This window comes from Micropterus dolomieu, linkage group LG18 (genome assembly GCF_021292245.1).
Source record: "Micropterus dolomieu isolate WLL.071019.BEF.003 ecotype Adirondacks linkage group LG18, ASM2129224v1, whole genome shotgun sequence".
NCBI classification, from domain to species: Eukaryota; Metazoa; Chordata; class Actinopteri; order Centrarchiformes; family Centrarchidae; genus Micropterus; species Micropterus dolomieu.
The window spans coordinates 7,900,743-7,916,327 of NC_060167.1; the positions used below are offsets into that span (position 1 = coordinate 7,900,743).

Sequence of the window (15,585 nt, forward strand, 5' to 3'; positions counted from 1 at the left end):
AGTTTGTTGTGCTCATAAAGGAAATCCAAGCAAGACTTTATTTCCTAACGTTACTCCACGCACCTAAACACTCGGCACAGATGTCATGAATGGGGAAATTAGTTATACAGACCAAAACAGATTCTTGTACCAGGCTGCCAACATGTTTATTTCTGCTGTAAAGTTGTTCATTTTAACGTGGAGGTCAATGGAGATTGACTCGCTTCTGGAGTCAGCCTCATGCTGGTTACAATTTTTGGCACGTCCGCATTGGCTTCATTTTTCTGCCCCGGATGTTGCTGCTTGTGTCTTACTGGACTTCAGCTCCACCTCCACAGGATAATGGTCGCTCACTTTCAGAGCCTGTAAAATACACAGTTTTTAAAGCGATTATATAATCCTTGGTCAATACGAACCAAGTTGTGTTGGACAGAATCAGACTAGGAGCATAATTAGGAACATAATTAGATATTTCCCTCTTCTAAATTCTATATATACTACTGCACCACTAAACACACATACTTCTCCATGTGTGCAGAAAAAACTGATTTAGGAAGTTTTGCAAGTTATGTAGTTCAGATAGATACTTAGAAAGAATGAACACTAAAATTTGTACATCTGGCAATATTCCATATTTCTCCCCCTTGAAAACAGATCCAAAACCAACATTGAATGTATCCCATTAACATGTTTAATCTGTGTAACCAAAGCCTGATTTCTTATTCCTCTGTGCCATAGAGTTGCATTGTTCATCCAAACTATGCCGCAAATGGTTAGAACACCTAATGTGTATTAATACGCTGCTGAAAATGGTCCCTAACAAATACACTATTTCCTCATGTTTGAGTAACATTTGTTAAAACTACAGTGACCAGTGGTACCAATGGGTTTGGACCTGAGAGCTTCAGAAGGATTAGGGAAGTCAAAGTATTGATAGTTCGGATTCAGGTGGTGTCGGTTTTTGTCTTTTTATGGGATTTGTTTACAATAACAAAAATATATAGATCATCATCAGCCTTATCATGTAATATATAAAATCCAACTTGCAGATTGAAAGTTACTGAACATTTTCATGCTGACGATTTTGATTAAATACATGTACACTGTGTAAAGTATAATGTGTGTACACCAACATTTCCACTCACACATTAGTTGTCATGTCATCTGCTGAGTACTATATCATGCTAGAACCTCCTTGAATTTGATGATTTTATAACCTGTTCTGTAATGCCAGTTCAGACTTTAAGACTGACAAAGGCTTTAAGAACCACACAATAATTAATTAATTGTGAAATGGAAGTGTGACAACAACAACAGACCTGCTTGTCAGTGAGTCCAAATGCCTTCTGGAAGTTGAAGGGTTTGGCAGAGTTTGGTACTACAGCCTGGAGCATGTCATCTCCGTAAACCACTATCCTGAACAGACACAAGCAGTATATATTTTACTCCTATTAGCAAAGTCGGCTGCTTGAGATGTTTACACTACACTATAAGATACATTCATTGTACTCTCCTTTAAAGGGAAACTTGTCTAGCAGCAGCCATTACATAAACAACAAAAACATTTAAATGGATATACAAAAATACAAAACTAAGAAATTTATGGAACCTTCAAAATAACAATTAAAGTAAACAAACCAAAGAAAAAAAAACCCCCATATAACACAGATTTAGAAACACAAAAACAAGCGTTAGAAAAGTATAAATGAATTGTCACTCTTTCTCTCCGGCAACTTGAATACATAAACACATATAATATTTTAACTTAAAAGTGTTATTAAATGATTTGATAAATCGTAATAATAGCTCATTTAAACTTCTCTTAATAAGAGGACGTTCCATTTATTCTATTTTCCAGCACTGGTGTGTGTGTGTGTGTGTGTTACCTGTCGTAAGTGTTGTCGTTTTGGTTGCTTGCTGTGGTGTCAATGTCATCTCCAATCAGCCAGTGGAAGTTCTTGTCACTACGGATACGAATGCCCTTCATTTTCTTCTTGGGTACGTACGAGCTGTCCGCATTGAAGTCGCCCAGGATCATCATGTTCTAAAGCACAGAGGTGGCTGAAGGCTCAGAGAGATGCAACATGTGTCAACGGGCTCCAAAACGTGTGCCCCTAACAGGTAAACCGGGCCTTGATCTACATGTCTGTTTCTGGGTAAGACAGCAAACACTTTAATTTGTTATAATGTTGAATTATCCTTTTGATGACTTGCTGTTCTAATTAACATTATTAGCCACGAGGTGACGTTTGTGGTTTTTAAGTGAAATGTCTCAACAGCTATTGGATGGTGTCATGATTTGGGGGTTTCGGCTTATTTTAGTTCTATGTCTTGTGTTCCTGTTCAGCCTTGTTATATAGTTGCATGTTTAGTCATTACCCGTTCTGTCTCATTCGTTCTTTTTCCATGTGAGTTCTTAGTCCATGTCTTAGTGTGTAGTCCTGGTTCAGTTCAGTTTGCCATTCAGATTTTCCATGCATTCTGTTTTCTGTTTTATTGATTCTGGTCCATTGTCGTTCGTTCTGGTTTTAGTCCGTCTGTCTTGTCGTTGTCCCCATCTGTTTCTGTATCATAGTTTGTTTGGTCGCCTGTCTGTGTCAAGTTATGTTTTTGTCTTTGAGTGCCTTGTCTATTCTGTGTTTCAGTGTCGTGCTCTGTTTCCTGTTTTGATTTTGTTTTAGGGAACACTGTATTTGATCATTGTTTGATTGTATTTGACTGTACTGATGTTATGTCCTTACATCAGTCTTCCACTTCTTCTTGACATCCATGAAGACATCGTAGAGCTCATCCAGCTCCTTCACAGAGTCCTCTGGTTTGGTGTGAACAGGGATCATCACTAAGTCCTCCAGCACTGCGGTGGGCACACACACACACACACACACACACACACACACACACTTAACATTCAGACAGCTGCACACTGCAGTCCTTCCCTCCTGTAAATCTTTCTGTTATGTTGATTACATCCAATTAACCCTGACCTTAAGCCTGAGTCCTAACCTTAACCCACAGAGGAGAGAACAGAGAAGTGCTGTTGTATTTTCCTAATTTTAATATCTTTTTGAAGGTGTTTGCTCCTCTCAAAGTGTTCTTTTGTGTACAAGATGTCTCATACCTGTATTGAAGCATTTGAATCGCAGGATGTAGGGGTCTCTAGCAAAAACGTCTGTTCCCTCAGTCTTTTTGTCATCAAACTGATAGGTGTCCACCAATTTAACCATGTCTTCCCTACACACACACACACACAAATCAATACATTTTATCTTGATTATGATTCTTCAGAATGATGAAGGACATGTTTCTGTCCCTGCGATCAGAGATATCTGTAGACATGAGGGTCCTGAATTATGGAGCAGCCGCCTCTGTCAAATTTCGTCCCACCTCCAGCTCTCAAACGCTTGATCGATGTCTTCAAAACAATATGTTTTATGTTAAATTAAATATCGTTTTCACTTTGTTTACTTCGTTAACTTTAAATTAAAACATTCGCTTTTGTATTGTATTTGATTAATTAAGCTTCTTTTCAAATAAAATATGCTATAACGTTATATACTGTCATTATTACAACTCTTAAATATGTTGCTTGTAAAACGTGTTTGCTTGAGTCAGATGAAGGCAGGGTTCACGTGATCAGGATGGTCCCTAATTCCCCCTGGAAACACTAGCGGCAGTTAATTGTACTATGACAAATTAACGATTTTACTTTAAAGATGTCTTTCACACAAAATGACCGAAGCCTCTTACAAACAAAATATTAAAGAGACAAAACTTTTCCAGTAATGTGTATTGTTAATAAACTAATTTCTTGTGTCTTAATGACAAATCTTTATCCAGATGTTGTGATTCAACAACAGTTAGACATTTTTGCAAAAATATGGCTGAATCTATCACTTTTGTTTTGTAATCCTTTGGAAAACTTAAAAAGTCCCACTAAAAATTAAAAGTTTAGGAATACGCAGCTGCTGTTCCTCTTAACGGACAAAGTTACCAACTTTTTGCATCTTCTTTTTAGTCTGCAAGAGGTGATAGAAACATTTGAAGTTTGCCTTGAACAATAAATCAAGCAAAATCAGCACGTATGAAGAACAGGAATCTCCACACTGATACCTTGTACTGACAAACTGCTGCACATGCAGGCTCTAAACTCCTTTTATAACTCTTCTCAGTCATCTTTATGGGGAACTGGTGAGAATGTGTTGCAGGTGAACACTCACCTGTACAGAAACATGAACTGCTCCTGGTACTTTTCCGTTCGGCCCAGACGTTTGCTGATTGTCAGAGTGTAGGGCCTCTTGTTGGATCTGGACAGACGATAGACAACTTTTTTAAGCACTGTGTGTTTATTGGCTCTGCTATTCCCATGTCACATAATATGTTAACACCACGCACCACATTTATGCAGGAGTGATTATTCCTAGTGATTTTGGTTATCCTGTAACTTTTCCTCTGGCGCCACAGTGAGGTGACTTTTGTGGTTTCTGAGTAAAGTGTCTTTACAACTATTGGATGGGTTACCATCGTGACATCAGTATTTCCTAAATTTTGTCAATGTACAGCCTCACAGAGCCACATTCCTCTGTTGTCTTGAGACCCTTAGTCTTCTTTTTATTAATTTGGTTTAAGTTACAATACATTTTGAAAGGCAGTGGAACCAACTTTCTGCTCTTAATGATAATAATAAAGACAAAAACAAAGCCTGCACTCACTTGTTGACGGCGTCCAGCAAGATTTTTACAGCCTCTCCTGTGATGTCCACCACCTCCAGGATCACAATGATGTCATATCGAGACACGATCTGGGGGGGCAGAGAGCGAGAAGTGACCTTACGCGGATCACCAATTTTTTTGTTTTTCCGTTTATATTTTTGTCTTTTAAAATTTATACTGATGATATAATTTGAAATATTACTCAATAATAAAGTATTAAGAAACTAAATGAGTCGCCACTGTGACTTTGTATGTTAGAAAATAAGAACTATTGTATTAGCACATGTTTTGAATGGCCACTCAGACAACTTCTTTGAGCAAATCATAGTGTAACAACATATAATACCAAACACAACATGTTGACCAGTCACCATGACTATTATAACAGTAAGATGACCTGCTGATCCCTGTGGTGTGTGGGAGAAGAACTTGATGTTTGTCATCGTCTCTCTCATTTTCTTCCATCTCCGTCACGCTGTACATTATATTATAAACCTGGTCAGATAATTTGTGGAAGGTGATCACAACCAGCAGATATCGATATCGACACTTTTCCACTTCTGGCAAGACAAAATGATGGAGTCCAAGTTCCTTGTTACTGAACTGCATAAGGTCAATAAAATCTGAGTTATGGAGGATCAAATCTGACTTTTGAACAATTAAAAACAGGTCATGGCACACTGATGTGTTCATTTCCCAGTGTCTAATGCATTTTATTTATTCATTATTTTGTTAACATATTAATATATTTGACCATTTTAGTCATTCATTTTTCTAAACCGTAACTGATTGACTGACAGAAAGTTAATTAGCAACAATTTTGATGATCAAGTAATCCCTAATAAATAAAATTAACAATGTTGTTACCTTAGTCAGTACACTGAGGACATCTGGGTCTGAGACTTTGTTTTTCCCAAACTTCTGGACGTTAAAAGATGCTATTTTCATGGTCCCTGCAGAGAAAGAAAAGCAAGACAGACAGAAAGAGAACGGGGAAAGTGTCTGTTTAATGGGTCTCTTTGTGTCTGAACGTGCACAGGTATGTGTGGTATTACTGTGTCTACTTCAGATAACCAAGTGTGTGTTTGTGTGTGTGTGTACAGCTATGGGTTAGCAGCAGCTGCTCTGGTATGAAACATTTAAAACATTTGATATCATGTCTTTAAATAAGCTATATTTGGTGTTTTTGATTTAGTTATGGTTTTGGTGTTTTCCTTTTGAGGAGGCCTAGATTATTTTTTATTAAGCTTTAGTTTATGTTTTGGTCAGGATTTGTTAATGTTGATTTAAGAAAATAAAACCCTAGTTTTATTTCCTCATTGTGAAAAGTCAATTTTAACAGAAATAAAGTTACTGTTGAATTATTAGTCTAATAAATTAGCTGCTTTCTAAATTCTCCCTAAACAAAATCCTATTGACATCAATGCTTCAACACAAAACAACTGAGGAAAATGTTCAGGACTTGTTCTAACAGGTTCATTAACCTTGTCTTTAGACCCCCCTCCCAAATCCTCCCATCAGATCTCACCATCTACCTGCAGGCGTCTGCTTTATCTCAACACAGGATGTACTAACACTGTACTGTAAATTTAGCTTTCAGCGCCAATCTGTCAGTTTACCATTTAGACTCCGACCCCGTCATTTACCTTTCATGTCTAAAGTAAAGGTTTCTGTTGAGAAAAAGCAAACAGATGTGCAGATATAACTAACAACCAGTCTGTAAATAAACAGGACTGTAAATGCATTGTCTTAAAGTCAGACAGTGTATGTAAGCAACTTTTAATTGAGTATTTTACACTGTGGTATTGTTACTATTATTTGAATAATCCTGTTTTAAAGTGTGTATATTCCACCACCAGTGATAATCCACACAATGTCTAACTGAAAGACGGGTGTTTATTCATATTTTAGTTAAAAAGATTGTTTTGTAAATACTGAGAAATGAGATTATTAATTATTCATTAATTAAACAAAGTTGAAAACAGATTAAGAGACTGCAGCGAAATCTTTAAAAGAAAAAAATATCAATATTGTGAAATAAATTTAATTTCAGTGTCCTGAAACCTATAATAAAATGCTTATTGATGGTAATTTCATATCCACCACATCTCTCACTTTGACACATACGCTGACAGACTGGTCTCACCTGTTTATTAATAAATAAACATTTCAGTCTTGTCATTTAAAACTTTTTTTTTAAATTCTGCCAAATGAATGACTATTCTCATAATTATATAACAATGAAAATCATTTAGATCATCTATACGCGAGGATGGAGTTTAACTGTTTGTTTCTCTGCCTTCTTCTGACTACTTCATTGCTGGTTGGTGCTTGACAGGTAACTCATAAAACATGTCATACCTGCTCCGTATGAAAAGTGCAATGAGATAAGTCTGTTATAAATTGGCGCTCTATAAATGACATTGAATTGGATGATCATACATGCAGCTGATAACAGCTAACACATTAATGGGATCAGATGTCAGTGTTGCCTTGACTAGCCCTGTGAAAGTGTCAGATAGTTGCGCCCGTTTGTTTCTACCTGCTGGAGATTCTCATGCAAGTGACGTCCTGTTTGCTCTCACTGCAAAGTACATATAAAAAACAGTCTGTGATGTCTGAATGGACAGCCAGGAACTTTTAGGGTGGAGTTAAAGTGGATAAACACAAGCCTGCAGACTGTCACAACTTATGTGCCTCATCCTTTCAGACTGTAAACAAGAACTGGTTGGATCAGTATCAACATAAAGAATTGGGCAAGAGTACAGCAGCAAGGGAAATAACTGTAACTTTTCTGTATTGATGGTTTATGTTGTGAAATACTCTCTGATTTATTGTTACGTCTTGTGTTTTTGACTTCATGGTTACCATCATTTTCATTATTCTGAGCATCTGATGCAGAGCTCTGTTACCCTTAAATCTGATAATCTCAAATCCAATCTCATCCTGTTTTGAACAATAACCACGCACAATGATAAGCTACAATATGTTGCACTGCTGAGTTTTTTACCCATGTTAGCCACTTTGCATGACCTGGGCCCTTTGCTGCATGTCCCTGCCTTTTTGTCTCTCTCTGCTGTCACTATCAAATTAAGCAGAAACACTGGAGAGGAAAACATTAGTCTAACAAAAGTCAAATGTCTCCACCAACTGTTGGGTGTATTGCAGCGAAATTGGGTACAGACATTTATTGTCCCCCGGAGGCAGAATCATATTTCTTTGGTGAGCCCCTGAATTTTGAAATATTTTTGAACAAAAAAATACAGTATGTGAAACGTTACATATGTCCAGCATCTTACAGGGATCCTGTTATCCTGTTATTTAAATCACTGTTATTGATTTAAATTACTCTGTTTATCTGTAAGCAGGTATTCAGCTCAGCATGAGAAAAAAACAGACAAAAAAACTTGTTTCTCACCTGCAGGAGGAGGAGAATCTGCTGCTGCTGACAGGACCTGAGATCAGTTTAGCTTATTCCCAACAAGGACTAAATAAAGTGTAGGAAGAGAAGGAACCCTTTCTGTGCGCTTTACGACAAAAGCACTTGAACCTTCAGTCACTGTAATGGGTGATCACAGGCAAGATGATTGGTCAAAGGCCAACCAATAGCAGGGGTTTGATAGAGAGAGAAAAAAAAGTATCCTGCCCTGAAAAATGTTTTCCTGTTGTATATGTAAATGTGTGTAAGAGGATATTATATAAAAGGACGTGTATGCTACCTTTGACTGAGGCTGACAGAGGTATTATAAACATGATCCACTCAAAGTTTCATGTTCTGAAAACAAAAGCAGACCTTAAGGAGGAGCATTAAAATGTGTGTGTGTGTGTTTGTGTGTGTGTGTGTGTGTGTGTGTGTGTGTGTGTGTGTGTGTGAGAGAGAGAGAGGAGGTTTGTCTGCTCTTGGTTGCTCAGCAGCAAATCTACAGAGATCAGACACCATGAACCCACAATGCAGTGACACGTGACACATGCAGAGGAAAATGGTTTACCCAAAAACATACATACACAAAAACATTAGGCTTGTTTGAGGTTAAATTAGCTTTCCTTGTGACGAAAAAGCTGCAGTCCCATTGCTGTCCCAATGTGAGCGTGTGCACAGGGGCCAGCACTGGGTTGCATCAGCAAATTCAATCGCATGCAGAGCTGAAATGAAGTAACATTTATGTCGTAAGTGTCGACCACAATTTCAACATGGAGGAACGCATTCAAAGCGAGTCAGCAAAGCATACATTTAAAAAGCTATAGAGACAAAATCAGACAGAGCGAGCCCTCGTTCCTCTGAAATCTCTCTGATTTGGACAAATGGTTGCACCTGACATTTATCAGACTTGATGTACAGAGCTCAGAGTTACTTAAAACAACATTGGCTTGTAAAATACAGGCAAAAGTTTCTAACATTCAATTCAGTTTTACTTATATAACACCAGTTCATAACAGAAGTTATCTCATTGCCTTTTCATATATAGCAGGTCCAGATCTTTGTCTTTGTAATATTATTCACAGAAACCCAACAATTCCCACCATGATCAAGAGCTTGGCTACAGTGAAAGTCTCCATTTTAACAGACAGATACCGCAAGCAGAACCCAGACTCAGGGTGGGCGGCCATCTGCCTCGTCCGGAAATTGTCAAATGAAGGTTTCTCAAAAAACAAGCCTTAAAGATGCTCTGATTGGTCACTGACCATAGCACACATGCAGGAGTCGGCTATTGATGTCTTGATCTCTTCACAGAGGACGAAAGGACCGTGTGGGCTGTGTGCTCATACAGTAGCTGTCATTCTACACTACATTTGTTTCACATTATGAATTTTACATTTTTACACAATTTCTGCTGCGTAGAGAAAAACAGATCTAATTTATGGTTAATGTAAATTACCAAAATAATCACTCAAATCAATCAAATGTAGGTAGCTTGGCCCTGTGCTGTGTTTTGGGAGGTGCAGCAAGAAGTATTTAGATCTTTGGTAACACTTTACAATAAGGGACACAACATTTTGACCAGGGAACAAGTGAGGAACCAATGAGAAACAAACTGCTAGCGAAACATTCGTCTACTTAATGAGTAACTCTTAATCAAATTTTATAGACTAGCTGATCTACCTCCATAGTATTTATTAATGATTCCTCAATAATCAAGTCGTTCCTGATTTGTTCCTCACTCATTTCTTAATTAACTAATCATAGTTAATCATTAGCTACTCCTGCCAATTTGATTATGTGTTACTCACTAACTAATGGTTCACTGTTCCCTGTTACTATTCAAAATTGTATGTTCCTTATAAGTGTTACCACATCTTTTACTTTTTACTAAGTAAAATTAACAACACCGCAGTGTAGAAATTCTCTGTTAAAAATAAAAGATGGACAACTCCAAATCTTGCCTACAGACCAGTGGTCTAGTGAAGACCCTTGAGAGAGATGGATTACCTGAACGGCATTTGTATTTGCACTATTCTTTGTACATGTGGTTCTATCCATCTCTCGTCCTTCCCTCCCTCCCGTTGGCTTACATTTTGCAAATGCTTAAAGCACGCTGAGGTTTTGGAGCCACGATGAAATGAACAAAGACTAGTGTCATGTTTCAACAAGAAACAAAACAGACTTTAGGTGTGTCACTGAGAGATACTGATGGGAAGAGGAAAATAAATGTAGTTGGAAGTTGAACATCCAAAATAAATAACTACTCTTTTCTCAAAGTGAAAACAGAATACGAAGCTATGAGAGTGGTGAGAGTGAACCGGTGAAGTTGTGCACCAGACAGGTAACGGATGAGCTGAAACTCACTATAAAGATCTGTAAAGCCGAGGAGAGCAGTATTCCAGTTAGGTATCTCATTTATTTATTTTTATGTATTAAACTGTTGGTGTCTCTGCTGAAGACTAGTTACCTGATTGTGACTTGTTTCTTGTGATGATGGAAAGCTGACAGTTTGTTTTGTATGTGTTTTTCCATTTACCCAGAAACACAGACAGCCTACAAGACAGAACTTGTTTTCTTAGTGCTCTTCCCATGAAAGGTATGTTGGTATAATGATGCGATCTCAAAGCATTGTGATAGTTTGTATTGGGGGTTATGGTTTCACATTTGTCATTTATTGTCCTCAAAATACTCCTTCAATTGAAGTTCCACCTTTTTATGTCATCTGAGACAATCAGGAAATAGAGGTTATCTTCTTCATGGCTCATTCACAGGAGATGCACCCTGAGAGACATAACATCCATCTTCATAACGGACAGGAGAGGTACAAGATGCAGCACTGGAATACATAATACTTCAATTGGAAGGAATAAAAAACACAAATCAAAGTGAAAGTAACTAAGGGAACTTGTTTCAGCAACAAGGGGAAACAAAACTGACTGTCTTCCTGTTTTAGCGTTCTGCCTGGTGTGTTTCATTCGCTTCTCTCAAGGACAAAATGGCTTCCTGTTCAGAGAGGGATCTCACCTGTCCTGTCTGCCAGGACATCTTTAAAGAACCTGTTCTCCTGTCATGTAGCCACAGCTTCTGTAAAGCCTGTCTGCGGAGATGGTGGAGAGAGAAACTAATAAATGAGTGTCCAGTTTGTAAGGAAAGACCTTTACCGAGTGATCCGCCACTTAACCTGGCATTAAGAAACCTGTGTGAGAACTTCCTAACAGAGAGAGATCAGAGGGGTTCAGCTAAGTCAAAGTCTCGCTGCAGTCTGCACTCTGAGAAACTCAAACTCTTCTGTCTGGACCATCAGCAGCCAGTGTGTCTCGTCTGCAGAGATTCAAAAACACACAACAACCACAGATTCAGACCCATCGATGAAGCTGCACAGGATCACAGAGAGGAGCTCAAGAAATCCCTGAAACCCTTACAGGAGAAATGGAAGTTCTTGAAAGAAATGAAAGGAAACTGTGATCAAACAGCAAAACACATTAAGGTCCAGACTCGACACATAGAAAGGGTTATTAGGGACGAGTTTAAGAAGCTTCACCAGTTTCTACAAGAGGAAGAGGAGGCCAGGGTCGCTGCTGTGTGGGAGGAAGAAAAGCAAAAAAGTAAAGTGACCAGGGAGAAGACTGAGTCTGTGAGCAGAGAGATAGCAGCTCTTTCAGACACCATCAGAGCCACAGAGGATGAGCTGAGAGCTGAAGACGTCTCATTCCTGCTCAGCTACAAGGCTGCAGTAGAAAGAGTCCATCAGCGCCCCCTGCTGGAGGATCCAGAGCTGGTCTCAGGAGCTCTGATAGAGGAGGCCAAACACCTGGGCAACCTGACCTTCAACATCTGGAACAAGATGAAGAAGATGGTCTCCTACACTCCTGTGATTCTGGATCCAAACTCTGCTCATCCTCATCTCATCCTGTCTGGAGATCTGACCAGCGTGGGACGTGGACAGAGACAGAAGCTTCCTGAAAACCCAGAGAGGTTTGATTTGTTCATCTCCATCCTGGGCTCTGAGGGCTTTAACTCAGGGGCTCACAGCTGGGATGTTGAAGTTGGAGACAGTACAAGCTGGGTCCTGGGTGTCGCAGCAAAGTCTGTCCAAAGGAAGGGAGACATAAAGACTGGATTGTGGCGAATAGGCTTATTTAATGGTAAATATGTAGCGGCCTCCCCATCAGATCCACGCATTGTTCTCTCAGTGAATAAGAATCTCCAGAGGATCCGAGTTCATCTGAACTGGAACAGAGGAAAACTGTTATTCTTTGATCCTGATACCAACACACACTTGCACACCTTCACACACACTTTCTCTGAGAAGCTATTTCCATACATCAGTAATAAGAATGAACAACAACTAAAAATATTACCATTGAATGTCTCTGTAACAGTACAACAGCTCAGTGAGTGATGATGATAGTAATAATCTCTTAAATGTGAATACCAAACAATTATGGGTTATTTTCAAATCTCATTGTCTTTGTATTTACAGTGTGTTAAGTAATAATTACAGTACTATCTTTTGTGTGTCAAATGCTCACCCTGTAGGTTTGCAGGTTTGAAGCTTTCTCCTGCAGTCAACCTGAATAACAAGGCAAAACTATACTGTATCAAAATGTACATAGAAACTTCTCAAAACACTTCAGTAAAACCAGCTTCTCTTTTTATATACACTTAAGGTTTATTCCTCGTCTTTATGGTGAGCTTTGGTTGGGTGAGGAAATGTTGACTGAGGCAATAAAAAATACATTTGACTTGACTGTGATTGGTATTTAATTGATATAGTATGTTATGACTGGCTGTTTCAGGTTTAATTCAATGATGGTACATTGTGATAATTAAGTATTTGCTTTTCAATGACAGACTTTGAGTGGTTATGAACTCCATGAGGTTGAAGTGTTAGAATTATTATACAGGCTTTAAATAAGTAGTCAGAAGACCAAGTGGACTAAGGTTGTGCAACAAATTGCCTATGTCATATACTGCATCTTAAAAACTAATGTGTTTCCACTCAATTAGCTAGCTAAATTTGATTTAAAAATTTTTTTTTAACATCTGTTCACAAATAAGACTCTTATTTTTTTATTAGGGGTATTTTTAAGATAAGAGATAAGTTAAGATGGACTTTATTGATCCCACACTGGGGAAATTCACTTGTCACAGTAGCTCCAGATACAACACAGCACAACAGATAAGAAAATACACATTGAATAAAAATAGAATGGAAAAATAAAAGATAAATAGGAATAGAAAACTATTAATATAGTCATGTGTACTATCCCTCTGTCCTGGACTAAAAGGCAACTTTATCTACTAGGGCTGTCCCTTTTATACAAAATTCAAATTACCATTTGAACACAGAAAAGTAATTCTTTATTCAGTCTTCAATGACTCAAATGCAAATTTTACAGTACGTAGAAGTGTGCAACATGCTTCCTGCTTGTATTACAGTGATGGGTGCTACAGCATACCCACTCTGATGCTTTTGCTGCTTATTTAAATTAATTTACTAGGCTAGACTTTGCAGGGTAACTGAACATTTGTCAATAACTTTAGTTACAAACAACAACATTAAAGTGTCTTTTAAAAACGTAACATTCCTGTTTAGACACACTGAATGAAATGCACAATACACTGTTGAGCAAGTTTATGTTCCAAGGCTGGACATTTTGGTAATGTTAGTACTGTCAATGTGATTTTGACTGACGTTTTATTACTTCTGAAACAGAACCCTAAAGATAGGTTTGACTTTGGCTCTCTATATTACAATTAAACATGAATAATAAAATTAAGATTATTCAAAACGGTTTCCAACAGTTATGCATCCACAAACTAAATGTTTTAGTGGCAGGTAGATTTGGTTATGGCCACAAAGGAATATTTAATGACTAAATGTTTGAGTTACACATACTTGTGCTTCATATATGTCGCTCACTCTCACTCATTGTCAACCGCTTATCCTGTCTACAGGGTTGCAGGGGGCTGGAGCCAATCCCAGCTGACATCGGGCGAAAGGCGAGGTACACCCTGGGCAGGTCGACTGTCCATCGCAGGGCCAACACATTCTCAAACAACCACTCACAATCACACTTAAGGGCAGTCTAGAGTCATCAGTTCACCAAGCCTGCATGTCTTTGGATGATGGGAGAAGCTGAAGCACCCAGAGAGAACCCACGCAGACACGGGGAGAACATGCAAACTCCACACAGAAAGGCCTGGGATGACCAGGGTTCGAACCCAAGACCTTCTTGCTGGGTGTGGACGGTGCTAACCACTGCAACACCGTTGCTAGACATAAATAAACATAAATATTATTATTATTATGAATTGTACCAGAGACATGCGGCATCAGGTAGAATGAGTCAGTAATGTTTATTAAATAAGTGGCATAATGTATGATGAACCATCAATATGGATATTTAGGCTAAATCTCCTACAATAGTAATTATCTCATGGATGAAGACAATGGAGGATAGAAATTCAGAAAGTTATGCTAAAAAGCTGTTTGTTGGTTTTAAATTGAGACACAGCTGACAGCTGGTTTTGACAGCTGATTTTTAACATAAGCAACTCAAATGTGAAAAGAAGATGGCAGGTGTAACTTGGTGTGAGCAGGAGACAGACAGGTAGCTAGTAGTAGGCGAGGTCTGGTTCCAGAAACTACCTGGCTGCAGATCCAGGTAGTAAAGTCACTGAGATGTACTGAGGAGTCTTGAAATAAAAAGAACAAAATAGGTGTAACCAAACAGGCTCAAATACAAGAAACACTAGAGACCACATACTAAGTTGGCCTGAGGTACATTAGCATGAGGGGTAAGGAATAAGGAGTCCAGTGCACCTCGAGGAGTTCAAGTAACTCAAGTCTGGAGGGCAGAGTTTGACTAAATGGCAGCAGGAACCAGTCTTTAGCCAGGTCCTAGTCAAAATGAGAAAATCCAAATTATAGGATGCAATTAAATCATTCAGGATAAAAGTGTGTTGGCTGGGGAGATAACTGTAAGGGGGGCAGTGGTACAGTTTATGTAGTGAAGATTTTTATTAACCTGCCTAGTGGTGCAAAGTGGACAAGTAACCCTATTTGTTACAACAGTTTTAATAGGGACATGAGTGAAGGTGTGTGGGACAGGGAAGGACAGTAGGGGGTGCCAATACACAGGTCAGTAGATTGAGTAGAAATCATAGAAGAAGAAGAACTCCACCTCCAACTCACCTGAGACAAGCCCAGAATGAATGTTGTTCCACCAGGAAACGGCACACACACACACACTGAGAGACAGATCTCTTTCAGACAAGACCCACAACTCTCAACTTCCCCTGACGGAGAAAAGCTACAGCAGAAAATTCTGGGAGTACTGTCTGCATTCATGGAGGTGAATTTAAGGAGGTAAAATGACTGAGAGTGAACTTTCTAGAGGAGAGAGATGAGCCACAATCGACTGACTTCCTGTTTAACATTCTGCCGGGTGAGTTTTCAGCCTCACTCAG

At 38.7% G+C, this 15,585-nt stretch overlaps 2 protein-coding genes across 3 annotated transcripts; one reads left to right on the top strand and one right to left on the bottom strand.

Moving 5' to 3' along the window:
* Positions 1-130: 130 nt before the first annotated feature.
* Positions 131-8,202, bottom strand: dnase1l4.1 (deoxyribonuclease 1 like 4, tandem duplicate 1). 2 transcript variants are annotated; one of them, XM_046028439.1, is made up of 10 exons: positions 8,107-8,193; positions 7,231-7,272; positions 5,556-5,641; positions 4,689-4,777; positions 4,197-4,283; positions 3,098-3,210; positions 2,721-2,833; positions 1,866-2,023; positions 1,299-1,395; positions 131-342 (listed from the first exon to the last, which is right to left on the bottom strand). In XM_046028439.1, the coding sequence occupies exons 3-10, from the start codon at positions 5,634-5,636 to the stop codon at positions 256-258; spliced, it is 825 nt and encodes a 274-aa protein (XP_045884395.1). In that variant the 5' UTR covers positions 5,637-5,641; positions 7,231-7,272; positions 8,107-8,193; the 3' UTR covers positions 131-255. The 2 variants fall into 2 exon arrangements, with proteins under 2 accessions (XP_045884395.1, XP_045884394.1); XM_046028438.1 differs by lacking the exon at positions 7,231-7,272 and having other exon boundaries at positions 8,107-8,202.
* Positions 8,203-11,104: 2,902 nt separating this feature from the next.
* LOC123956822 (zinc-binding protein A33-like) lies at positions 11,105-12,572 on the top strand. Its single transcript, XM_046029275.1, has one exon. The coding sequence runs from the start codon at positions 11,105-11,107 to the stop codon at positions 12,509-12,511; it is 1,407 nt and encodes a 468-aa protein (XP_045885231.1). The 3' UTR covers positions 12,512-12,572.
* The last annotated feature ends 3,013 nt before the right edge of the window (positions 12,573-15,585 follow it).